Raw genomic sequence first — 27,064 nt, 5'->3', positions numbered from 1 at the left:
TGCGTGTATTTGATATTGAATAGCTGGAAACCTATGTGATATAGAAGTAGTGGGCAGAGAGTGTAGTTCTTTATTTTCCAGGAATATCCACAGCCATGTGACAAATTAATCAAGACTGAAGTACAGCTGGTGCCTAAAACAGTGCAAAAAACACCACGCATTTTGGGAAAACTGATCTGCATAAACTAGTGGAAAAAGTACCCCAGCTGCTTCTGGCTGCCACTGGAAACTACCCTTCAGAATTCCTGCTCTGCTCATTGTGGTGACAGGTCCTTTGAACCAACTTTGTCACCAGAGGAGAAAACTTACATCTGAATTCACATAAACAAATGAAGCTATGTTTTAACGATGTGTTTAATCTTTAACAGAATGTGGGGAGACAGGAACTATTTTTTTTTTCCTAAAACAACCCAGACTGAATAATCTAAACATGAGAAAACTCAACCACCACTACACAACTGCAGTGTATAAGCTCACCATGTTTTGTATTTTTCCCCTTGATGTATACAATTAAAGTTATGAGGCAATAGCTTTCACAAAATCAAACTGGACTATTTTAAAGACACAGCTGAACACTGAGTAAGATAAAAGCTGTCATGATACAGTGAAAATAGTCCTTCAGAACTGTACATTTATAAAGTGTAATGAATGCTCATGAAAGAAATTTTGTTCTAAACCCCGTAAAAAGATAACAAACAAATAAGACAATGACAGCAATACACTTTCCTGAGAAGATCTGGGAAGGCAACCCAAGGACTATTTTCTAGACAATGCAGGCAAAAGACAGGACAAGTCAGGCAGGAAGAAGCCAGAAAAGGGGAAAATCTTAGTGCTCTGTGGATAAACAGCACAGGCACAGTTCAGCTCACATGCTATAAGAAGGTATGCAAAGGCTGCAACTGGCCTGTCTGGAACCTTCTCTATGCTAACAACACATGCAGCTCTCAGCCTTAAAAGTGCTCCAATCCCCAGTCACCCTGGTGGCTCTCTGCTGAGCTCACTCCAGTTTACTGAAGCCTTTCCTGTACTGGGAGCCAGTATTCTAGATGCAGTTGAACCAGTGCAATAGTCTGATTACTCAACCTCCTGGCTGTTCATGCAGGACATGCCGCTGGCCTTCCCTGTTGGCTTATGTCCTCCTTGTGCCCACCAGGACCTCCAGGTCCTTTTCAGCAGAGCTGCTTTACAGTCAGTCAGTCAGTCTCCAGTCTCTATTATAGCAAGTTTCTTTAGCTGCAGGAACAGGACTTTGCATTTGTCCTTGAAATCCCCAAGGTCCCCCTAAATGACAGTTCAGTTACAGCATAGCAGCTTCTTTATAACCTCCCTCCTGCCTTACTGACAGCTCCCTAATAGCCTGAAGTTCTCATTCTCCTCTTCAAAAACTCCTCATGACTAATAACTCAGTAGTTTTGCCAGCTCAGTTTCTGCAGTAGCTTTCTGACTGCAGTGAGCTGTGCCTGCAGCTTTCCCAGATTCCCATTTATACCAATTTGCAGGAGAGTTTTTCTTCCTCCAAACCACTGCTTCAACTTTTACATGGACCATAAGAACCTTCCCCACTTCTACCAAGTCAATCCAGACAGGAATACGGGTGTCATCATGACAAGTTAATCTTTCCCTCAAAAGTTATTTCTTCTACTTCACAGTAGGTAAGATCTGAGGTTTTGGCTTGACTTGGGTTTTTTTCCTCCAAACACATCCTCAAAATAATAAGCACATTGATCCCTCTACCTCGAAACTGTTTTTCTTCTTTCCCATAGTGCAAAGGAAAGGAAGTGCATATAAAACTTATGCCCTTCCTATTTATTTCATTGTAATACTATACAAATGAATTCAAAAAAAAAAAAAAAAAACAACTGATCACCAGATTATTTTAACATAAACATTTCTGAACATCACCAAAAAAAAAAAAGGCTGTTCAGTTTTAGAAGAGAACATAATATTAAAAAAAAAATGAGGACTATATATAACACAGTTCCTCAGACATTCAGTCATCAAACCCATCTACATACACATACTGAGAAGAGATAAAGCTTTAAGAGCTTTATTGAAACTGCAGTGCCACAGGCAATAACTAAAAACCTAGTTCAGGAGAAGATATCATTATGAAAAGGCAGAGTTAACTGCTTATGAACCTCTTAAGTGTGTAGTATTTATCTGTTCATACATCAGAGTCAACTACATGGAAATTTTCAGGTTTTAAAAGCTTTACGAAGTTTTCAGAAAATATTTCGATTCCCACCCCAAGTTCATCAGGCAAATGGAGTACATCCACACTCTCCAGTAAAAATTCACTTTCAGCCATGACTGAAAACCAATATTTGAGAAAGAAAAGTTAAGGAATAAAAAAGCAGAAACATGTAAAACGTAGTAAAAATCTTCTAATGTACCAACTAGTGGAATGTGCAATATAGCAGACTTATGGCTGTTGGGAGAACCATACACTTGATTTTCCCTACCATCTGTGAGTTTAACATGTGAGCAGTAATGTTACAATATAGCAGTTGAATGTAGTTACAAGGGAAAGAAAATTAAAAGAAAAGGCAATATACTCTGGTTATGTATTTATAATGGTGGTAAAGCATTATTTTCCCCCGAGATTACCTTTAAAAAACCTGAGGGCAACAGTCTCAACTATAGACTAAGAACACTAGATGTAACTATTAAAATAGGAAGAGCTCTCATCTCCTTCGAATACCTAAACTTTTACCACCTTCACTCTAGCTGTCTTAAGAGACAAAGTCTGCGCATCTGATGCATTGTTGGGAAAAAGCATTAATCCAAATGACTAAGAGACAGCAAAGATTCAGGAGGCATCATTATAAAATCAGCTAAAAAATAATATGAAAAGAAGTAGGAAAACATCACAATCACAATTCTGGAAAAACACATTAGTGAGTAACGTCAAGTCTATCACAATACAATTTGAAGCCGACAGGCATGTAGAGCCACCAATGCATCTTAGTATTTCAGATTCCTTCTTAATTCTGGGAGCTGCTGAGCTCATAAAACTCCCAGTCCTTTTCAAGAGCCTCATGAATACATAAATCCTCTGCTCAGACATTACAAACCTCCTCTTGAACAGTTCTGAGAGTGACCACTTAAGATGCTAGGCTACAAAACATGTGCCAAAACTGAGAAACAAAAGGATATCCACCACTTGACACTTTTCACAAGCTGATACAGGGAAAAAAATATCTATATATTTCCTAACAATCTGGCCCAGAAGACAGAAAAAAGAAAGTCCTTTTACTTCCCCTTTTGTTATGCCAACTCTTCCTTGACTGATAAGACCTTACAATTTTTGTGACACTGGTCTCTAAATGCCATCCTGATGGAAATGGCATGTGCCAGTAACAAGAAAAACAAATGCTTTATGCCTGTATATTGCACTAGCAAAACACACATTTGTCTCAGTAGGTACTTCAAAATTACTCTCTGCAGCTGAACTGGAGGCTACAGACCAAAGGTAATGGCAGTTACAAAGCAATCTTTACAAAAACATAGGTAATGAAATTCTTCAAATACAGCACTTTCATGTGCATTCATGTGGGTGGTGGTGTACAGTAAGCAACTGTTTCAACGCTTTTGCCTTGGCAACAGCTAGACATGCCGATTTGTCACCTGTTCCATGTATAGACAAGGCAGCACCTGCTATACAACCTTGAGCTTCTCCTCAGCCAGATTCCCCTATAGATGGGGGAACTGTGAGAACAGTGTTCTGTGGTGAAATTCCATATGGGTAGGTGTCACCTCAGAAAGCTCCAGTTGGAAACCAACACAATTATTATTTAAAGTGCTCCATATACACAGACACAACATGGTCAATTCCCACCACTACTTCATACTACACACACAGGGCCACATATGAAGACCTAAACCACAAACTATAGTCTGTTTTGTTTTTTTTTTCCTCCACCAAAATCTTTTCTGCCTCCAGAGCTGCACACTGCCCATCAAGAGGTCTGAGCTGCAGGAGGCTGAGCAGCAAAGTCACCATCAACAAGGCACTCTTTAAGCAAGGCCACCAGGGCAGGCTGTACTTTTAACATAGGCACTATTAAGCAGATGTTCCCTGTTAGTGATCTTTACCACATAGACCGCAGCAGCAAATTACCTACTGATACAGACAATTACAGCCTTGAATTTTCAGGGGAAAAAAAAAAAAAAAGAACAAATCACAGGAGAGATCTCTCTTTTTTGCAGCTAAAAGTAGAAAATCCTTCTGATACACAGCATGGACCCTACTTCCTAGCTACAACAGTGTGAAATTTAAAAAGGAAGACCAGACTGATTCATTTCCTGACCCAGAAACCTTTATAAGATTAGTCTAGAGTCAAAGTTCATGAAGACAGATTGAGTCATTCTCACCCCTTATCCAAAGACCCTGTAAATTAAGACCTTCATAAGCTGAAAAGACACTAAGTGGTAACACCACCGACATTTTTCCTACGGATTAAAACATTGGTCTTTATATTTCTGCAATGTTCTTCTTTTGCTTGAACGATTATTACAGTCAGTACTTGCAACTTTTTATTATTTTGCGGGAATAAAATAGTTTTTTAAGTTGTACCATAACCTTGTTCAATCAGTTATTTTAAGACAAGTTATGTCTACATACTGTGTTCTATAGAGAAGATGTATAGCACAGTCTTTTAAACTGGATTTCATAACAACAATGTAACTACAGAATGCCAATAATTCTGTTCAGACTAATAATCCATACAAAAAAAAATGCTAGAACTAAAGGCCAAATAAACTCATTTAAAATGACCAAGAATTTCAATTCTCTTTCATTCACACAGACTCATTTCCATTAACGTGAAAAAAGAATTGCCAAAAGCTGAAGCTACTTGGACTGGGGAGGAGGGAGGGAGACTCATCCCATTAAAAAAAAAGCCAACAAAAAATAACTAGTTAAGATATAAGAAAATGTGACTTTGTACAACTTCAGTCTACTTCATTAGTATTCTCATTAACAGGTATTTTATCAATATATATTTAATTTTATTAATAACACAGAATTTTAGGGAGTGTAGCAATACGGTAAGTACTGTTAGCAGTTTTGTAACAGGGAAACAGTTTTAGGAAAAGTTTAGATCAAATATAACCTATCTTTTTATGAGTATATAGGATTTGGTCTCATCCCCATTTTGTAGCTGCCCAAAGACAAACATTTCAAAGATATACAGTATTAACTGTTCTGCAAGCTGTGAATCTGGTCATAGCACTGAAAAGTTCTGTCTACTGCAGGAAGAAAGATTCAAACTATATATATCCATTTTTTAACAGCAGACAAAATTCAGTTCTTAACCCATAACTTTACATCTTTACTACTAGATCATTGGTGAAATGTTTTATTTTTAACTGTCATTTTGCCGCTTGGCACATAAGTCAGTTTCTTAAACAAACCAACCAACTACAACAAAATAAAAAACCAAAACCATGAACAAACAGCCTTTCAAAAAGAAGGGGAACCTATGTATGAACACCAATAAAATATCACAAGCACATTTAAGAAGACCCTTCTTCTCTCCCTCTCACATTACAAATCTTATAAAACCGAAGTTGAAATACATTTTACCAGTTTTATAAACACTGACTTCTCTTCATTGTCCTAATTGTTACCTTAAAGATTAAAACAAGTGTTTTCACACCGTAACTACATAACTGTGTTCCTAATACAACCAACATAATAAAATGGGCACTGGTAAGTATTGGGTATCATGAAATAAAGACAAACTTCTACTCAGAAAGGACAAAACTTACGAGTATCATAAACTAGGAAAAATTTCAGGAGAATAACTTAATGAATTAAAACCCCCTCTTTTACATGCAGAACTAACCAAATGGGACTACTGAAACTCTGAAGTATAAAACTTAACTATAATTCTGGAAGACTACAAAAAGAAAAAAAATCTATTAGCTACTTCAAAAATTATCCCTCTGAAGTAAGGGTTCAAAGTCCTACTGTAAAATATTAAATAATGAAATCTGCCCAGTTCTTTATAGGTACTGAACAATACACTTCAAAACTAATTTCATAACTGAAGTGTTTGAAAGAAACGCTCTAGAAGCAAAAAAAAATATTCTAATTAATACACAGAACATTATTACGATGTTCAAGGAAGACTCTCCTATAAAAATGTATATGAAATTGACAGTAAACTAACAATTTATGCTTAAATGAAAGTAGTAAAGTATAAAGCTTTTCATAATTCTACCTTACCAAAATGTGTAAGAAATGGTAAAAAAAAGATTGATGATTCTGAAGTTACTGACTGCTCAATTTCAAAATCTTCACATTAAAAAAAAAAAAAAGCAGAAAAATATAACTGCTTCCAGGAAGCTAAACACTTGTATTATTCATTTCCTAATGTTGCCTGTCATTACAAACCAATCACACTTGGACTTAGACCTGTGAAAATGCAGGCAGTTTCATGCTTCCCCTTACATGTAATGGACAGAACATTTAAAGTCCCCAGTTCCCTCACAATAACCAAAAGAGACCACAAAGCTGCTATGAGTGGAAGAAAGTAAAGCAGAAAACAAAGCCCGGTCAAGAATATACAAACAAAGCTGCTTTTTTGATTCCAGGTAATAACCAACAACAAATTGCCATATATGCAAAATAATAATACAACGATCAACAACCTAAATATCTTTCTGGGTATCTATTGATGCATCCTTACCAAGCTTCAGGCAACAAGAAAGCATATTCATGCGGTGAAGTAGTCTCTGGAAAATTGGAGAGAATTGCCTGTCTGTGTGGAAGTAAAGCTGATCCATGGAAAGTGAACAAAATTTCCAGGGCTCTGACATTACTTTCCTAAAAGGCAAAACATTAAATTGCAGAACTAGCTTAAGACTGATTTAGGCTGAAAAGAGCAGGAAAATATAAGCTTAGGTCATGCAACAAATATTTAATTTTAAAATTTTCTTTAGCAATAAGGAAAATTATTTCAGTGTCACTGAATATATTTACAATCAAACAAATATACCTCCTACCTCTTAAACTCCCACCGAGACTCAACCAAGTTCACGGGGAAAAATGCACTGAAATTCAGAAATCAATACCAAAGCAAAATTACAGTCTATCAAAATAAATATTAATACCCGAGCATAAGTTCTTGCTGAAAGTACAATATTCTGATTTCTGAACTTCTTGAAGAATTCAGCATCATAGTGCTGCTCAGCTGCATGAGGCCCTCCAAGGATTTCCTTAAAAAAAGAAAAAAAAAAGATAGGATTATAAAAGATTGAGTTCCATGAAAGATTTACAAAAGCATCAAAAAGCCTACATGTTTCTGTATCTTAGGATAAGTATGAGATATACACAGAAAAGCATGCTGTTGGGTTTTATTTGTTTAGGTATAAAAAAAAAAAATACATTTTTGATTGATAAGCTAAGCCTTACCTTATTTTAATCAGGGTTTACACAACATAAGTTACAAAGAGAAGTAGTAAAAGTCATATGTGAATAGTGCCAACTGCAAAGTTAAAAAACTAAGTAAAATACAGTCTGACATTCCAAAAACTTTCACAGTAAGCTCATGGAAGAACAGGATTCATCAGAAAATCTGAGCAGAACTTGATAATTAGACTGGCAGAAGAAGGTAACAGCAATCCTCCACCAACTCCACATCCCATGTTGTTGCATAACTTAACATCCCACCGATACAGTATGTTCAAAGAAGGCCTTTGCCAAATCATACCTCTCAACACCAGAAGCCAGCATTTGCAACAATAAAGCAGGAGAAACATGGCAGCTTGAACAAGAAATGGCTTACTTTCATCAAGTGACAGACTACAGCATTTCAAGAAAACTATAAACTTTAATGCTACAATACATAACAAAAAAAAAGATGTGATGATGTGATGGAGAAGTTACAGGACTACCTGTGGAATGAGAATTCAAAAGAACTGTAGGTAGTTACCAAGTTTCCTCACCTTGTAGGTTTCCAGGCGATCAAGGTAAGTTAAGAGCTTTAGCCTGCTACGGCAGAGTTCTTTTTGTTCCAGTGTCAGCCTGTGTTTAAAACAGAAATTTTCAGGCTTGCAATTGATACTGTACATCATGTGCAAGTGAAGACAACAGTTACACATTTTAATGACTTTGTGCACTGGAATGTATTAAGAAATTAAGTAAGCCAAGAACTCTGACATAATACAATGCCAATTAAACTTTAAATCACTGTCTTATTAGGAATAACATACATGAGAGTAACTGCATTCTTGCAACTGTGTAGTTAGAATAAACCTGTAACTCTGAATAAAACATGGCCTAACATTTCATTTACTTGGAAAAGTTTACTGATAATAGCAGTTCTTGACACTTCTTGGCCTCTTTTTCCTGTCTAGTATCCATTTCTTCATCTGGTGACAGAAAGTCTTCATAGGGAACTTCAGTGTCCACCTCCCCCGGTAAGATAAATCTGGAAGACAAAACCAACAATGTAATCAACATCGAAAAAGATAAAACCAAGTTTTGTTGCTGTAAACCAGCAGGCACTCATCACAAGCCAATAACAGGTATTATCTTGTCTTCCCCCACACAAAAAAACAAACAACAAACAAAAAAACAACAAACAAAAACAAACCACCAACCACACAGCTATGATGGTTGCCAGAAGTTTCAAAATTCCACAGGTAGCACTGGGATTAGCAGCACCTCTACAGGATACACGGGAAATGGAAGAGGTTGCTCTTTGTGCAGTTATTTCTACCACCAGGATCTGAATACTGAATAGAACTGTCTCTGCATGTGTTTCCTCACCAATCCACTGTTTTTTCCTTTGTTCCCCTCCTCACTTGAACCACAGAAGATCATTACAACAGTTAGATCATACAACAAAACACATTTATAGGGGTAGCTGCATCTTCCACAAGAGACAACAAAATCAGATTCTCACAGAAAAACAGTGACAACAGAAGTTCTCTATGACGGAGAAAATAAAGGGCATCCAGAGAAGACAAAATGCAGTACAAAACAAACAGTAATTTTACTTTTTACAAAGGTAAATGAGAATAGGTACCTGTGGACATCTTCAGAATAGTTTGATTCCAAGCATTAATTTTATATCCCATGAAAGCATCTTAACATTTTCATTAATGGTTGATAAAAAACATTATCAAATATAAGGAAAGACTTTCACACACACCACTCTTCAGAAAAGAAAACAAACAAAGAAAACCTCTTCCCAAACCTGCCACCATCTTCTCCTTTTCCTATGGCCACAAGAGCCTCCAAGTCTGTGCCTTTCAAGCCATACTGAAGCAGCTTCTTAGCAGCATCCACATTCTCTGGAACCCTTTCCAAGCACTCGTGAAGAACCCATGCACGCTTCTTAATTTTGCTCTGTCCAAGAACAAGAGCAGAAATACGGTGTTACATGCTTCAACACAAAGCAATGAAACTGAAGACTGTCAATCGTTTAAGGTGTTTCTTCCACTCCAGAAGATGTCAAGTTAATCTGATGATTAACAAAGTGAACCAACAAAAGAGGTGAAAATGAAAAAAAAAAAAATCATTTCCTCAGAGTATGTGTGGCAGAAAAGGGCACAGACATGCCAAGTGGTTTGGCAGAAATTTCTTAACTGGAACAGATGTTATTATTCAAATTCCTTAATTAGTACCACTCCTTAAGACTAAATTAAATGTGACGTTTGGGGATTAAAACACAATTTTTATAAATCAAGTGTATTCCACAATAGCACTAGCATCATTTGCAGTATCAGCCTCTTCATATGCCAATAGGATTGATTCTGTGACAGAAAAGACACACCAGCACCACAACACATTATTAGTCATACCTGCTGATCTTCAGTTGAGACTACATAGCACATGGAGAATGACTACTTGTAAAAATAATAGCACAGATACAGGCTGGGCAAAGAAGAGATTCAGAGCAGCCCTGCAGAGAAGGACTTGGGGGTGCTGGTTGATGAGAAAATGAACATGAGCCAGCAGTGTGCGCTTGCAGCCCAGAAAGCCAATCATATCCTGGGCTGCATCAAAAGGAGTGTGACCAGCAGGTCAAAGAAGGTGATCCTGCCCCTCCACTCTGCTCTTCTGAAACATCACTTGGGAGTATTATGTACAGTTCTGGTGGACTCAGCATAAAAAGGACATGGAACTGTTGGAACAAGTCCAGAGGAGGGCCACGAGGATGATCAGGGGACTGGAGCACCTCCCATATGAAGATAGGCTGAGGAAATTGGGGCTGTTCAGCCTGGTGAAGAGAAGGCTGCGTGGAGACCTCACAGCAGCCTTCCAGGATCTGAAGGGGGCTTATAGGGATGCTGGGGAGGGACTCTTCATTAGGGACTGTAGTGATAGGACAAGGGGTAAGGGGTTAAAACTTAAACAGGGGAAGTTTAGGTTGGATATAAGAAGGAAATTCTTTCCTGTTAGGGTGGTGAGGCACTGGAATAGGTTGCCCAGGGAGGTTGTGAATGTTCCATCCCTGGCAGTGTTCAAGGCCAGGTTGGATGAAGCCTTGGGTGAGATGGTTTAGCGTGAGGTGTCCCTGCCCATGCCAGGGGGGTTGGAACTAGATGATCTTAAAATCCTTTCCAACCCTAACTATTCCATGATTCTACGAAAAATCCTATTTTGACTTTCAAATAATATCTGACTTGACAGGAAAAAAAAAAAAAAAATTAGATGGCTTTTTTCATGATCCCTTGAAGACTTTACCCTATAGCACCATTAGATTGTGCAGCTTTGACAACACTTGCCTGCTAAGTTTGAAGTCTTTTTCCTAAGCCAAAAAAAACCCACATTGGATTTCACTGAAAAGCTACAGTTGCAGATAGCAGAGTTCACTGTAAATCTTATTATTCAAACTTTGCTATATAGCTAGGGATAACAACTTCACCTTCTCATTTAATTTTCTAAAATACTTGGAAGTTATTTAACTGCTTTATATTTCTAATTATTATTATTCATTTGCCAATCTACTGCTGATTACATTACAGAAAGCATGCTGGTATTAGTGGAAATTAGAAGATACTCCAAATAAAAGATTCTGATTAACTTCCAAGGTCTGCTGATGAGGCCTTCAGCTAAAAAAGTAAGATAACAGTCTTCCATATAACAGGAAATGGAATTTGCAGGACAGCTCTCCAAACTGTCACCAATTCATGTTGCATAAATTAGAACATAACTGAGAAGTCAATTTCTGTAACAATAACATAAGAAAACTACAAGTCAGAAAACACAAACCCACCAAGTAGTCTTGAATTGAAGCAACTTTAACAGTCGACTTCCTCCACTGTCTTTGATACACAAGATCAGAATCAAGCCCATATGCTTGAGCCAAAGATAAAGCTTCCCCATATTCTTCATTATCAATCTAAAAAGCAAACACATGAAAGTTAAAGTAATCTGACCTCCACACTAAACAATAAAATGTTAATTCCGTGTACTGAAGGAGGTAGAGGGATAATTACTGCAGGTATGATTAAGCAGGTAGGAAAGAGAACAGCTCAAGATACAGATGAGTAACACTGAGATCTGATGGACATATCTATAAAATCAGAGATTTTTCCTCAAGAAAAAGGAAGATGTTATTTAGGTAACCACTATGACATCAGCACTCCCTGGAAACTCTAACAGCTATACAGTGGGCTGTTTTACCATCAGAACTATTGAAATGGACAAGACAAAGTCCTCTTAAGTACTAAGAGTAATCTTATGAATTAAAAAGTATCTGTTCAGTAAAACTGAATCACAGGCCTAATTTGTATATAAGCCTGAATAAAAACCATGCAGGTAAACTACGTTAACATCAGAGTATAAGTTAACCCATTCCCTGGTTAGTAACAAGCTAAACTGATTTCCTTCAATATGTTTGCCAGGCCTTTTATAATCTGTAAACACTTACATGAGTACACTTCCCAGTTTGGTCAAGCTAATGATGCACAATGTCTCATCAGTGACCTGCAAACATCATCTCATTTGAATTATTAAAATGCTAGTTTTAAACAATGATCCCTTCAATTAGGTAACATGGTACGCTGTCAATTAAGACACCCTTAGAATTCTGTGCCCAAGTCCTTGTTAATATAGCAAGAATTAAAACAAGAATTGTTTTTCTAAATAAAGCTGATTAAGAGAGCTGTGAGCTTTCCTTCTATACTTACTTTTCTCTGGTAGAGCTCCTCTGGAGTTGTGGATCTCAAACTGACAAGGCGGAAATTCTTTGTAATAGTACGTGGACGTTTCCGTGGAGGAGCAAATCGTTCCATTTCTGTCACAAAGTACAGGCCTTGCTTCAGGTAGCTGAAGTATCTGTCCTTGGCAGAAGTTTCATCATCTGAGTCAGAGTCGTATTCTCCCTCATCTTCATCGCCCGGCCTGCTCTCCAAGCGTAACCTTTTTGGAACAAGTTTTATCTCGCACTGCAAACAAAATAGAATATGAAGCATCCACCTAGTACACCTCAGCTAGTTTGCTGAGAATTGAGTACAACTCCACTTCCAATACTTCAGATTTCAGAATCAACACCTTTTCTCTCCTTCTTCTTTATATTCTTTATTTCTCAACTTGCTTGACATGGTCTACAAAACCTGATTCCATCTGTCTCCTAGACCTGAGGCCTCATCCCTCACCTACTGAAGAAAGAGTGAAGGTTTCTTTATAGTAACCCACTATTACACTACATGCTATACACCACCCCAGAGAGGACAGAATTATGGAGGCATCTTTGTCCACTATTATACATCTTACAACGGCATACACCAGTTTTTTCAAATCTTAGCTATTCAAAGCAAGGTTTTGTGTTCAATGCAAATGCAGTCTCAGACTGCATCCTTAGGCTGTAATATACCAGTCACTGGCTTATCTTATTTCCAGAATAATGGAACTTTTCAAAAACATACAAGCAGCTTTGGTACTTACTGACATGTTGTAATAAATATTATTTTAAACTTTCATAAGAACTATTTCAGAGTAAGCCTTAGGGAAGAGTAATTTTCTTCGTTGCACACAAAATTCCCAGTTAACTTTGTTATGTTCTACTCGCTCCTGGAATCCTACTAAAGATCAACAACAACAATTATCTCTTACATGGCTTTTGTCTTAATTGAAATTTGTTCCTCATTTCTTTTAAATACACTCCCTGGATAAGAAGCATCTGTTTCAAAATGGGAGAGGGATGCCTGCAGTATCCTTCAAATGCAGTAGCACACAAAGCAGTTAAAACGGTTGACATAAACTGTTTCCTGCAGCAAGATTCCTCTCTGTCAGACTCAGCCTTCTAGGAGTTTTGCTTCTACTCTCCAGAAGTTATTTGACAATCAAGTTTTTATTAAGACAGTTAAATTGCAGCAAGTTCAGAATTTCCCAGACATGAAGAAACAGAATCACTTTTTCTATTAGTAATAACTTATTTTTAACCACATCACACACACAACACTCTTAGTGTTACATATACAAAAGCAAACCATTCTACTACATTCCAAAACAGTATCCATCTGTGCACATTCCTCACCTCCAGACTTAGAAATCCTCCATCGTGAGCTGAAGTGACCTGAGGAGAACTCTCAAACCATTCACATGACTTTCCTAGCAAGTTTCTTAACGTCTTGACTGATGACACAGTCAGTGCACCAGAGCAGCGAGCCAAGATGACACAACTGTCTGCCCACCAATTGACATCTATCAGTGGGTAATAGGATTCTTTATCTGAAATAAACACATAAATAAGAATGAACTATACAAAGAAAGATAACTTAAAGCACCAGGTAGTTAATCAAAAGTTACTTCAGTTAATAAGAGATTTCATCTGATAACCTAATTTCATAAACTTTGATTATTGTATGTGCATCCTTGATTAAGTCAATATTTTAGATCAATTATATTTTACTAAATCAGTTCTGCATTAAATAAAGCTGATAAGGAGAAAAAATTAAAAAACCCTACACAATTGTGAATGTAGTTATTTTTTAATATTATTTGGCAAAATTCACAGTAAACTGATTTACTTGCACAAAATAGGACAAATTTGAGACAACTGATAAAGATCTGCTTCAGTACTTCCTAGGTTATCCTTGACCCAATCTACCTGGCAACAAACGCAATACCAATGAAAAGTCATAACAGGCTGCGCTACTTTTGAGGACAAGTGACAGCTATGAAGAAGGCTCCTGAAACAGGCTACAAGATGAGGCTATTTAAGAAGATTAAAGTAACAAAACAAACAAACTGAGGATGGAAGCAGTGTCATTTCTAAGGCTGCCCTGATTAGGGTAACTGGATGTTGGAACAAAATGTTCACCAGAGTTAGTTCGATTTGTCCACTACAGCGTAATTACCTACCTCTCTGATGAGAGCAATTTTTCCCCAAACAGCCCTGAGAAACAGATACACTTATCGCTTTTCTGTTAAGCACCTGAGTGCTTAGTCAGCAGCCTACCCATGAAGGCGAGATGAAATAAGCCAAAGACAGAATCACCAAGAAAAATCGTAAAAAGAAACAGGGATCTTTCAAGAATATAGACGTATAGAAGCAGTAGTGAATGGATCATGGAATAGCTATTTATCTCTGCGCTCCTGGAATAGCCATGCAATAACCAGGTGATAAATGACTGCACACAATAACCTGAATTTTGGGAAAAGACAGAGACTGACATGACGTAAATCCAGTCACATGAAACAAAGCCCTTTTGTTTTAGAATTTTAAACTAATATCTTTAAATTATATTAACTTTCAAGATTTCTTAGACGTTAATACAAAACTATTCTTAAGAAGAGATTTTAAAAAACCTATTGTGACACTGATTTAGCTATGCCATGCTACAAATTCAAATCAGACATACAATTTTGGCCTCTATTCTGAATGAGATTTAATTAAGCCATTTTATGTGTTTATATATTTGTATAAATATTTTTTAATACACAATAGTATAAAATAATGATCTAACTGTACCACATACCTTTTATTTTCTTTCTTTTTTCACTAGAGAGTCTCCAGTCTGGGTTAAGTTCATCATAACCTGGCTAAAACAAAAATAATTAAAAAAAGTGTGAAACAAAAAGAAAAATTATATGCAAGTAAATCTCTGTCATACAGACAATCTGTTTATTGCTGATCCACTCATTTTTCAATGAAAATACTCCCCATAAAATCAAACTTTTCTTGAAAATAAAATGTACAGTTGCTGTAGTAACATCGGGCTTTCCTCCAGACAAACTAAAGAAAATAAAAATCATACCAAAATAGACTTCTCAATTTTTAAAAGACCATATTAGAAAACAAGAGTACAATCAGACCTGTCCTATAATCACACTGTAAAGATTTCTGAAATAAAGGCTCTCCAGCAATCAGAAGCTCACCAAGCGCTTCTTTGTATGTCTGTATGCAGGACTGCAAGCATATAAATGAATAATATCCAAAATAGCTCTCTTGTTTGCTCTGTGTAGTGTTCCTGACTATAAGTCTAGTACAATGCTGTAAGTATTTACTATGGTTATTTTCATAATTATGAAGCCCCCTCAAGACCACTGCAGCAAGAAAAGCAGCATTATTTCATGATGCACTGCAACATTTAGAATTAGTAACCTGCTGCTCCTTTGTTTTTAAAACTTTAGTAATAACAGAATACATGGGAACTACACAAACACAGATGACAGTAATCCTGCCCCTAACTGCAATGCAATGGAAGTACAGGTAGATTATACAGCACAGACAACCGAAGCAGGTTTAGGTCAAGAAGAAGGTGATTTTCAGACTTACTTTTTTAGTAGAAAGGGTCTGTTAATTAAAAGCAAATGAGGCCACTTTAATAAATAGGATTGTGTGGCAATTAAGTAGAAATCACAGACATAATGAAAATATTCATTATGCTTGGACACTAGTTTCACCTACAAGTATCATTCTGAAATCAGTCAAAACACTGAATACTCCTTTACGCCACCCTCACTAAATGATAAATTCCTGAAAGCTGCTTAAAAATACACATTCATTATTGTTATAAGCAAAGAAAAAAATGTAACAATTCACCATAAGCATCCTTGAGCAAAACCTGTATCCTCACAAAAATCTGAAGTGTACATTTAAAGTACAGGTATAGACAGATATGCATACCTACACACATGTACAACACTTTTGCCAACACTGGGGCAGAATTTTTGATTGTTTGTTGTTTTAAAGTACTTTCCTAAAGAAGCTTGGAACTACATTTCTGCAATAGGCTGAAGCTAGCCAGAAGCTAAGCACCACCCAGCTGTCGCTTGCTCCTCTCCCCAGTGGGACAGTGTAAGGAGAGTGAAAGCAAGAACAGTCATCAGTCAAGACAAAGACAGTTTAATAAGCAATGGAAAGACAGATTAAATAAGTAAATAAATAAAAACAAGTAATGCAAAGGCAATCATTCACCATCTCCCACAAAGAGAACAATGCCAAAACAGTCTCTGAGCCATGGCTACCCACTCCAAACCTCTGCCTCTTCTGTTTTAATTGCTGATCATCATGTTACATGGGAGGGAATATCCCTTCTGTCAGCTGACATCAGCTGTCCAGGCTGTGCCCCCTACAAGGTCATCGTGCACCCCCAAACTTCTCATATGGGGGACGACAGTGACAAACAGAAGGCCTTGAAGCTATGTAGAATACTACTGAGCAGCAGCTAAAACACTGGTGTGTTATCAACGCTGTTTTGGTCACAAATCCAAAACTTTCACAGGCTGCTGTGAAGAAAATTAACACCATCCCAGTCTGGAACAGTTTCACGGTCAATATAGCTTAACCAGATCTGACTGCTTACCTGACCTCTAAGAACCAAAACTTAAGCTACACAATACCACAGCCGTGTTTCTAAGTCTCCCTTTTGCAGTCAGATCAAAAAGAACACACCAGTGGTGCTCAGGAGGGCAAAATACCATTATGTCTACAAGTATTTATTGACTTAAGTCTTTCCTATAGTCAAATTTTTCAGCCTTTTTTTTTTTTAATTTTTCCTGAAAAATCTTCATTTAACATCACAGTTATCGTAATACCCAAAGGAAGACTTCTTCCTTCATTTTGTCCTCTTCCTCATTATAGAAGCCTATGCCCATACACGATGTACGTAATGCCAAGGAAGTGTTTTGTTGTACACCTTACAGTAACTATTACACAATGTATAGGCTGCAGAGAAATTCAATACAGTGCAGGGAAAAAAACTGTCTGTTTTATATGAATGTATAAACCTGAAGAATTTAAAACTGTCTACAAAACATGGCAGAAATATCTTGCATTGGCATTTCTACAGGAGTCACTATACTGTGCAAAGATTTAACCTGCAAAAGGAAATTATAGAGAATAACCAGAAACTGCAAATATTTAATCGTAACATAATACATGGATTTATTAATCAGCATATGTACTAAAACACAAATGTTTATTACTAAGTAGCAAATGTTTTATCCTACAATAACTTTCTAATAAGAAAAACACTTCTGTACAATAAAGCCATCTGAGATCAATACTGTGTAGAAAATATTACTGGAAATTGGCGCCCTATATGTCTAATAAGCAAAGATCCAGTCTGACTAGTTACTCTGGTTAAACTTGATGTCAGCTCATGTCTTCCATGTTTAGAACGTAACAGGCACTTCAAGTGAAAAGCCTTTCCATATCTACTGGTCAAGAAATTATTGGGAGTGAAACCAGAATACTTCACATACTAGTGTGAATCATGTCAGATTTGTCACATTTCAAACACAGATACATTTTCCTCACTAAAATAAAGTGTTATCTTTACCCAGACAGTGTATTATTTGGAATTTTCTCTGAAAGCAAATAATTTTGTAATCCCAGTGTTTAAATTCACACTAGTTACATAAAAGTTTGACAGTGTCTGCGCAATTCCTAACTTAAGTCTCCCTACTAAGTTCTGTAAACAATTCCTGCAGAAAGCAGGTGACTTACTAATACCAGTTTGATGAATAATCTACTCTGGAGCATTATCTGGCAGGAGGTAAGGTAAATTTTGAGGGAGGAACAGATTACAGCATTAGACATCCAGCAGAATTCGGTTTTAATCACTCAAACAAAGTTACAAGTGTTGACCTCCACTTATATCTTAAAATAGCATTTAAACCTACCCCTAGCAGTGTTACCCAGTTGGCTCCAAAATGCCTCATAGAAAAACTCATTGCAACACAAATGACTCTTTTTTCTTAATTTTAAGGCTTATGGTTAAAACATAGAAAGATTACTGTCAAAGTAAATATAAGGCTCAGATCATACGAAGTTCACTTCTTTACCTCCGTACTATCTTTCCAGTCATCTGAACCACTCTCATCTCCCAGGAAATAGATCCTCAGAGGATTAAGATACATACCACAAGTATCTAAATCCTTCTTACCTGATCAGTTTGGTCCCATTCTCCTTGTTGTCTGAGAGATGGAATAGACCAGATTGTCAGTTTTCCTGAGAAATGAATAGCTGCCAGAAGAGTTCCATCAGGAGAAAGATTCATCTTGAAAACTCCATCCTGCCAAACATTATGTCAGCAAAGTAAAAAACAAAACAAAACAAAACAATACCTAAGCAAATAAAAAACAATTCTAAGATTCAAACAACAAAAAATACACACACAAAAAAAAAACCCAACACAACCAAAAACCACACACACGCCAAGGATTTCCCTGAAAAATCCACAAAACCCAAAATCACTTTTTTTTTTTTAATAGTATGGAAAATATACAATATTTCATCCTGAAAATTTAACATGTTTAAAACCAAACAACACCTATGGTAAAAGTCAGAATAAAGGTAAATTATCAACTGGGACATGAAGAGTAAAATCTGCCTGTATTAAGGCAGAAAACTACTATAATATGAATAATGTTATGGTAATTATATGTATGTTATGGTACATACAACTATTTTATATATATATATATGCAGAATAATGTTATAGTAGTTTTCTGTAGAAATGTGAACTTCCGTATCACATTGTTATACAGGAAATAAAATTTGAAAGCGTGGCATTCCTAGGAGAACAGTGCAGACAGCAATACAGAGCTACTTGAAGGAAAATCTGCAGGTTGTTCTTTGATCAAAGAAAACATTCAGCAGCCTGAGTTTTCTACTGCCCTGCCTCTCAGGCCCACCCAAGGAAAACTTAACAAAACACAGCTTAATACAGCTCTTCTTCCCTGGGAGCAAACTTTTGGGTGAGCGTCATTACAATCAAAACAAAAGAAAGGCGTGGGGGGACATTAAGGAGCAGGAAATATAAGAGATACACAGATTAAGAGATCTTGGAAAAGCAAATTGTTCATTTCAGGCCATGGAATTCAAGAATCTTTTAGGTAACAGCAGACTAAACAACAGTTCCTGTAGATGAAATAATTCAACATCTGTAAGTAAAGTTTATGAAGACTACAAAAATCCTCCTGTATTTTTTTCCTTTAGATCTGGATATCTTCAGAGGCAAAATGTACTTCTAACAAAATATTTCCTTAAGGATTCATGAACTCCCACACAATTACAACTGGATCGATACACTATTTCACAAGACAAGAGCCTCTAAATACTCAAATTTTGAAGTCAAACTTTGTGCCACTGGAAATGCATAGCAATTTCAGAAAATACAACTTATATTTACTCTCCCCAACACAACTCAACTTCTGCATCTTCAGAGAGATCATTAGGTTTTCAGCCTAGTCTTCACTGAAAGACAGCAGAATGTAGGTTTCTAAAAACTGTATTTATAAACCCTCATTTTGCTAGTGCAGTTTGCTTTTAAAAACTTCCTATATAGTAATGTGAGAACTGTCTAAGTCTGCAGGTGATCAGTTTTTAAGCCAGTGCCCCCCTTCTTGGAAAATACTGCAACACAAAATGAAGTACAGAAAAATGACTAGACGTCCATAAGAAGTTTAAACAGCATTTCTAAAGAACATTACTCGTAGGTAATATTTGAAGATAATATTCTTTCAGGGTATGTTTGTTTGTTTAGGTTTGGGGGTAGTATTATTTTTATTTTGTTGCTTAGGTTGTTTTAAGCTCTAGCTATGCCACAGAAACAATGACTACTAAAGCAATCTGCTCACAGCTATTGAAAGCACTGCTCAAATCCAAGCTTAAAATGTGTTTTTAATTGAAAAGGAGAGCATTACTAAGGCTTTTTTAAAAAACAATTAAGAATTACTTATATTAGAAAATTTTCTTAAGTATTCTCTGATTATATTTTTAAGCAGCTAGAGTACTGAAATCTCTATTGTAGTTTGCCAAGGAATTTTACATGCCTACTAATGGCAATTCTCTCTTGACAAATCAATTTGCATGCACAAAGGACAAAGAACAACATACTGTTAAAGGACTTAGAAATATGAAGCTAAAATATATAACCCATTCAGATAAATGATCAATACTACATCACAGATCTTTTAGAGTTAAACATTTACACAGTCTGTAGCAATTCTCTTGCTGTTAAATTTCGAATTTGGGTGGCCATTAACACATTCAAATTTACCACCCCAGTAGTGTTATGCATAGAGATTCATCAGTGTTTTGGCAAAGGAGGCAATGCTGCCTCAGTAAACAGCCTGTCAATTTAAGAGAACTGCAGAACAAGATATTGAAAACCTCAGCAGGCTGGCACTTCACATTTTAGAAGTGTCATTTAAGTTAGCAACATAAGAATCAAATCTCAGTATAGCTAGTTCTAACATACAAGTCCTCTAGCTGCTGTGCCTGTCATACCTTAACACTGTTGCCAATTTCCCACTAAGACTATAAACTCTACCTCACATATTTAAACCATTATCTCTGAAATTGGATTAAAACACACAAAGATTATTAACAATCTTTGCTCTTCTTTGTAAATTTAGTACTGGCAAGGGGAAAGAAGCTATAGTAAAACTACACTTAGTACTAGACTTTATTTCCAGTACAAAAAGTTTACTTCAGCCTTCTCTTTTATATTTTCCGTGAAGAAAATAAAATCTCTCCCATTCCATCCTTGAGAGAAAGATTCAGTAAGATTTGTTTTCCCCTTCCAATCAAGCATGCAATTTCTTCTTCTAACCAGGCATCTAAACATCCCAAAAATCTATTAAGGTCACTTCCAAATTCCATATAACTTCAGCATATTTCCCTATTAAGAGGACACAGTTAGGATGCTAGACAGATCTTCATTGTTCTTTTCTGTTGTAGAACAACAACAGCAAAAAAAAAAAAAAAAGGCGGGGGGGAAACAAATTATTTACAAGGAGGGAAAGAATGATAAAAAAAAAGAATCAAAAAAGGCTACACACAACTAGTAGACAAGAGATAGGAAGTGGTTGTGGAGTACTGCATGGGTAGCTTCTAAGGCATGTAGAAGAAAGCCACAAGCACTGTGTGGAAAGCCTTGCACACCTACACATCAGTATGACACTCAAGATTTCCCACTCACTAATCCAGGGAAGAGGAGAATACAAGGCCCATATCCAGGGTTTGCTGAATAAGTTTCAGTCTGATTAGCAGTTTCATTAGGTTCACACACATCCTGGTTGTAGAAGTTTGACCAATGATAAACCCTTAAAGCTACTTAGCTAAATGTTTCCATAGTATCTCATAGCAGACTGCACAAACCAATTCTTTGCGTCTGGCCTGTTTAAGCCATGAAAGCTTAGCTTCAGTCCACTCATTTTTTAATTCCCTATATTGCCTGAGAATTTTGGGGTGTAAGTGAAGGGTGATTTTGTTTGGTTTATAGTGGGAGTGGGGTAGTGCAAAAAGTTGGGCTTTGCTCCTCTTATTTATCTCTCTGGTGTGCAATTGAGAAACATCACCACAATCGACTCTTACGGAATATATAACACACCTAACATGCTATGATCATTACATGCATTAACAAATAACTAGGTGGCTTTTTACCCCTTCCTTCTTGAATAACAGTTTACAGGTAATATCAAACTCTACACCTCTAGACCTGCTCCCATCAGTACGCTGAAAACCTGTGATTCAAGCTTCGGCAGAAGAAATAATTGGATTTTTAAAAAATACAAATAAATAGCAAACTACTCCATTTAATGCTAAAAGCTTATTTTTTTTATATTTTTTATAGAAATGTTAATTCTCATTTGCACAAATTAAAAACTACTTTAAATCAGTGTCTCAGGCAGTCACTAACAGATAATTATGCGACATTAAAAGACATTTCTGAGGTGGACCTAGACCTTAATACCTGTTCTGTGCCTCGCCTGCTGTAAAATCTTAAATTCATAATCCTTAATAATCCTCTTCTCTGTGCCTGTAAGAACAGAAACACACCATACAATGAAAGACAATCTCATACATTGTTTTATGCACCAAAAACTGAGTCATATCTAAAATACTAAAATAACTCCAAAGGATTCTTTAAACTTCCATAGGACTGTCAACTTTAAAATAATGCAAGGATAATAAAACCCAATTTGTATAACTTTGCCCATTTTGCTAGGTATGTATCATGCCACAAAAAAGCGTTACCCATTTATAATAAAATTAACAACTTGCTTTTAAAACTGAACAATGGCTATATGAGTAAATACTGGAGTATGACACTCGTATAAGTTGATTTCAGTATATATAGTTGTCACCAAATCAAACATTTGCTTCTATTAGAAACAGAAGAAATCCAGAGAAAAGACTTGAAATATGCCAGGTTAGACAGAGCCTTGGGCAACATAGTTTAAGGTGAGGTGTCCCTGCGCATGGCAGTGGGGTTGGAACTAGATGACCTTAAGGTCTTTTCTAACCCTAAGTATTCTATAATTCTATGATTTATTTGTGGTGTGCTGCCTTTTGTTATGAAGTAATAAAAAGACAAAAATAACTGGAACTTCTTCCAACAAAGACATGTAATGTATTGCAATAAACAACAATTTGTATATTTCTATACTACTTTTTTTTTGTTGTTTCCTCTTGTTATGTTGTTTGGTTGTTTTTTTAAACCACAAGTGATAATCAAGAACTGAAAAGTTCAAATCATACTTATAAAAAAAATCAAAACCAGAGACACTGGTGGGGGAAGAGATAACTTACTAGAAGTACATATCATAGCTTACAAAGTAGCAAAATATTGTATTAAGGTCTTTTTTCAAAAAACATATTTGTATTAAACTGTTCCTTAAATAATTCTGCCAGTAAAAGTATTCATCCAGTAGAATAAGGAAACATACTTACTGTTCTAACATCATCTTCATAACTAGTGACCTCTTTATAATGAGGAGAGCCTGACAGAACTCTCCAAGCAGATATCCCACATCCAGTTGCTTTAGATACTCCCTCCTCATCTGTTTCACAGCCTCCTACAAGGAGAAGTCTGTAAAACACATTAAGGTATATTACAGTTTTATATACCATCACGCGAATGTCTTTTTTAATTGTGTTGAGAACTAGAGCAGTTTGCTTGCCGTAACAAAAAGAGTGGAGCGTACAAACATATCTAACAGACCCAATAAGCTTTGTCTGCAAATAGACATACTGAAGTTCAAAAAGACTTTAGTAACATTTGTTATTTGTGGCATTTAAGGCATATTTCCCAACATTTAAAATATGTCTCACCTCAAATTTGAGTTTCTCTCTTACCCTCACAGAATTATAACAATTACAGCTTAAGCTTAGGAAAAGTTCTGATCATTCTGTTCAAGAATTAGGTTTCCATTTATTTAGATGTGGTATAAAAACTACTTCTCTTTTATTGAGGAACCAAATGTGTCAAGGTTTCTCAATTTTGTTTTCTGAAGCTAGAAAACAATTATAAATGTGCACACAATAGTTTTAGTACACACAGTAGATGATATTTCTAAAACTTTGAGGGAACTCTTACAATCATTGCTGATTACCACTAAAATGTATCAAAATATTTCCCCTTGAAGCCCTTTCACCTCATTAACAAAACAGTTTTATATTTAACTGATGACTATTTTGATGAAAGCTTTAAGAACAGATGTCTACGTTTGTTTGGAAGCATCATATCAGTGAATAACCCATCAAAAACTAACTGCAAAAAAAGCACAGATTAGAAAAAACAGAGGTTCAGCCCCAAGAACGCTCCTTCATCAATTTTCAAAGTCTGCTACTCTTGAAATGCTCTGCCACCTAGTGGCTGCTTCTCATATAGCTCTCAGCTGTAATCGGTGCATTTCAAAACATGTCCTGCAAGAGGCAACAGAAAAACATTTTCTTCCACCTTTAATCCTCTTTAAGAGATCAGTAAAACTTATCATTCCCAGGTCTCACGCTATTCGCAAACATACAGCAAGATGATTTCTACCAGGGATGCTTACAGTCTGTTAAGGTTCTTAAGAGTTTTAGTTATCTGGTGGTGTAAAGCACTGTCCAAGACAGCAGAACAGGAATCACTTCCACCATTTTCCCCCAAAACAGCAATATAAGACTGCCAGCCTACCATCATAAGTAACAGGAAAATGGGTAAATCTGCACTGTTATTATGGTCAGAAAATAAAGCATAGCACAGCTAAAAGTAATTACTTCTCCCTCAAGGAGGTGCTCTTTAACTTTAGATTACGTAAAATTTCTGGCTAAGAATCCATAACACATGGTTTCTTGCTGTAGTATACCAAGAAGAAACCATGTTATCATTTAAGGAACAAATCAATTCCTATCAGAGACAATGAAATGTACTATAAATAGTGCAGACCAGGTTTCAGAATCCTTAAAACTGTTGAACAGAACGTGCAACCTCTTAAGAATTAGAATCACAGAATCATTTGGGTTGGAAAAGACCTGTAAGATCACTGAGTCCACCCATTAACCCAGCACTTCCAAATCCACTGCTAATCATGTCCCCAAGCCTACACATCTTTTAAATACCTCCAGATATGGCAACACAATCACATCCCTGAGAAGGCTGATCCACTGCCTGACAGCTCTTTCAGTGAAGAAATTTTTCCTAATATGCAACCTAAACCTCTCCTGGCACAACTTGAGGCCATTTCCTCTAGTCCTATCACTTGCTACTTGGGAGAAGAAACTGACCCCCACCTCACTACAACCTCCTTTCAGGTAGTTGGAGAAAATTGATAAGATGCCCCCCGAACCTCCTGTTCTCCAGGCTAAACAACTCCAGTTCCCTCAGCCATTTCTCATTAAGATTTGTGCTCTAGATCCTTAACCAGCTTTGTTGCCCTTCTCTGGACACACTCCAGCACTTCAATGTCTCTCTTGTAGTGAGACATTGCACAGAACTGAACACAGGATGCAAGGTGCGGTCTCACTAGTACTGAGTACAGGTGGACAATCACTGCCCTAGTCCTGTTGGCCACACCATTTCTGATACAGGCCAGAATGCTCTTGGCTTTCTCTGCCACCTCGGCACAAGCTGGCTTACGTTTAGCCAGCTGTCGACCAATTTTATTTAATTATCACGCTGTCTTGAACAGGAAGACACATCAAACATCGACAAGTTAGAGGAATTATTAAATAATGGAAGACTTAAAAGACTGGACAGCCTGAAGCCTGGACATCCCTATGGTTCTTAGGACTGATCTGTAAACTTGACCTAGAACTGCTATGCCCTGTTGCATTAGCTTTGAATCCATAAAAGTGAAAGTGTTGAAGTTCTAAGGCTCAGTTAGAATTAAACTTAGCTAGAGGTATTAAAGATAAAAGGAAGGGATTCCACAGGTACATAGCAAATGAAAAACACACTAGGGAGAATGTAGGCCCCCTCAGGAAGCTCTCAGGAGAACTGGCTACACAGGATTTGGAGAAGGCTGAGGTTCTGAATGACTTCTTTGCCACAGTCTTCACTGGCAAAGGCTCTGACCAAACCACCCAAGTCCCAGAAGGCAGGCGCAGGGTCTGTGAGAATGAAGACCTTGCACCCACTGTAGGAGAGGAACTGGTTCGAGACCATCTTAAAAATCTGAACGTGCACAAGTCCATGGGTCCTGATGAGATCCATCCACGGGTCCTGAAGGAGCTGACAAATGAAGTTGCGAAGCCGCTGGCCATCATATTTGAGAAATCACGGCAGTCAGGTGAAGTTCCCGATGACAGGAAAAAGGGAAATATAGCCCCCATTTTCAGGAACGGGAAAATGGATGACCTGGGGAATTACAGACCAGTCAGTCTCACCTCTGTGCCTGGCAAAATCTTGGAGCAGATTCTCCTGGAAAGCATGCTAAGGCACATGAAAAACAACAAGGTGCTTGGTGACAGCCAGCATGGCTTCCCTAAGGGGACATCCTGCCTGACCAATTTGGTGGCCTTCTATGATAGTGCTACAGAACCAATGGGCAGGGGTAGAGCAGTTGATGTCATCTACCTGGACTTGTGCAAAGCCTTCGACACTGTCCCACACGACATCCTTGTCTCTAAATTGGAGCGACATCAATTTGATGGATGGACCACTCGGTGGGTAAAGAACTGGCTGGATGGCTGCACGCAAAGTGTTGCGGTCAATGGCTCAATGTCTGGCTGGAGATCAGTAACGAGTGGTGTCCCTCAGGGATCGGTGTTGGGACCAGTCTTGTTTAACATCTTTGTCGCTAACATGGACAGAGGGATTGAGTGCGCCCTCAGCAAGTTTGCCGATGACACCAAGCTGTGTGGTTCGGTTGATACCCTGGAGGGAAGGAATGCCATCTAGAGGGACCTTGACACACTTGTAAGGTTTAACCATGCCAAGTGCAAGGTCCTACACCTGGGTCGGAGCAATCCCAGGCACAGCTACAGGTTGGGCAGAGAAGAGATTCAGAGCAGCCCTGTGGAGAAGGACTTGGGGGTGTTGGTCGATGAGAGAATGAACATGAGCCAGCAGTGTGCGCTTGCAGCCCAGAAAGCCAACCGTATCCTGGGCTGCATCAAAAGGAGCGTGACCAGCAGGTCAAAGGAGGTGATCCTGCCTCTCTACTCTGCTCTTGTGAGACATCACCTGGAGTATTGTGTGCAGTTCTGGTGTCCTCAACATAAAAAGGACATGCAACTGTTGGAACAAGTCCAGAGAAGGGCCACAAGGATGATCAGGGGACTGGAGCACCTCCCGTATGAACACACGCTGAGGAAGTTGGGGCTGTTCAGCCTGGAGAAGAGAAGGCTGCGTGGAGACCTCATAGCAGCCTTCCAGC

The 27,064-nt window shown here is 37.4% G+C and overlaps 1 protein-coding gene across 4 annotated transcripts in view; it reads right to left on the bottom strand.

Annotated features, from left to right (window-relative positions):
- Positions 1-27,064, bottom strand: part of NBAS (NBAS subunit of NRZ tethering complex) — a 180,741-nt gene that overhangs the window by 140,176 nt on the left and 13,501 nt on the right. For 3 of the 4 annotated variants that reach the window (XR_009964271.1, XM_062615879.1, XM_062615881.1), the window contains exons 10-21: positions 23,154-23,292; positions 22,174-22,239; positions 18,358-18,486; positions 14,944-15,007; positions 13,500-13,693; positions 12,151-12,408; positions 11,235-11,360; positions 9,198-9,361; positions 8,304-8,438; positions 7,954-8,032; positions 7,120-7,224; positions 6,696-6,832 (exon numbers count right to left, since the gene is read on the bottom strand). Coding sequence is in view for 3 of the 4 variants with exons in the window: in XM_062615879.1 (XP_062471863.1) it covers positions 6,696-6,832; positions 7,120-7,224; positions 7,954-8,032; positions 8,304-8,438; positions 9,198-9,361; positions 11,235-11,360; positions 12,151-12,408; positions 13,500-13,693; positions 14,944-15,007; positions 18,358-18,486; positions 22,174-22,239; positions 23,154-23,292 (1,596 nt within the window). In the remaining variant the exon portion in view is untranslated. The remainder of the gene's footprint in view (positions 1-6,695; positions 6,833-7,119; positions 7,225-7,953; positions 8,033-8,303; positions 8,439-9,197; positions 9,362-11,234; positions 11,361-12,150; positions 12,409-13,499; positions 13,694-14,943; positions 15,008-18,357; positions 18,487-22,173; positions 22,240-23,153; positions 23,293-27,064) is intronic. The other variant, XM_062615880.1, reaches the window with a different exon arrangement.

The sequence above is a fragment of the Pezoporus occidentalis genome, unplaced genomic scaffold (assembly GCF_034315485.1).
Source record: "Pezoporus occidentalis ecotype Australia unplaced genomic scaffold, CSIRO_AGI_Poc_V1 ctg185, whole genome shotgun sequence".
Taxonomy (NCBI): domain Eukaryota; kingdom Metazoa; phylum Chordata; class Aves; order Psittaciformes; family Psittacidae; genus Pezoporus; species Pezoporus occidentalis.
Note: the sequence above shows the minus strand (reverse complement) of the source record. Positions and strands in the feature narration are given on the sequence as shown.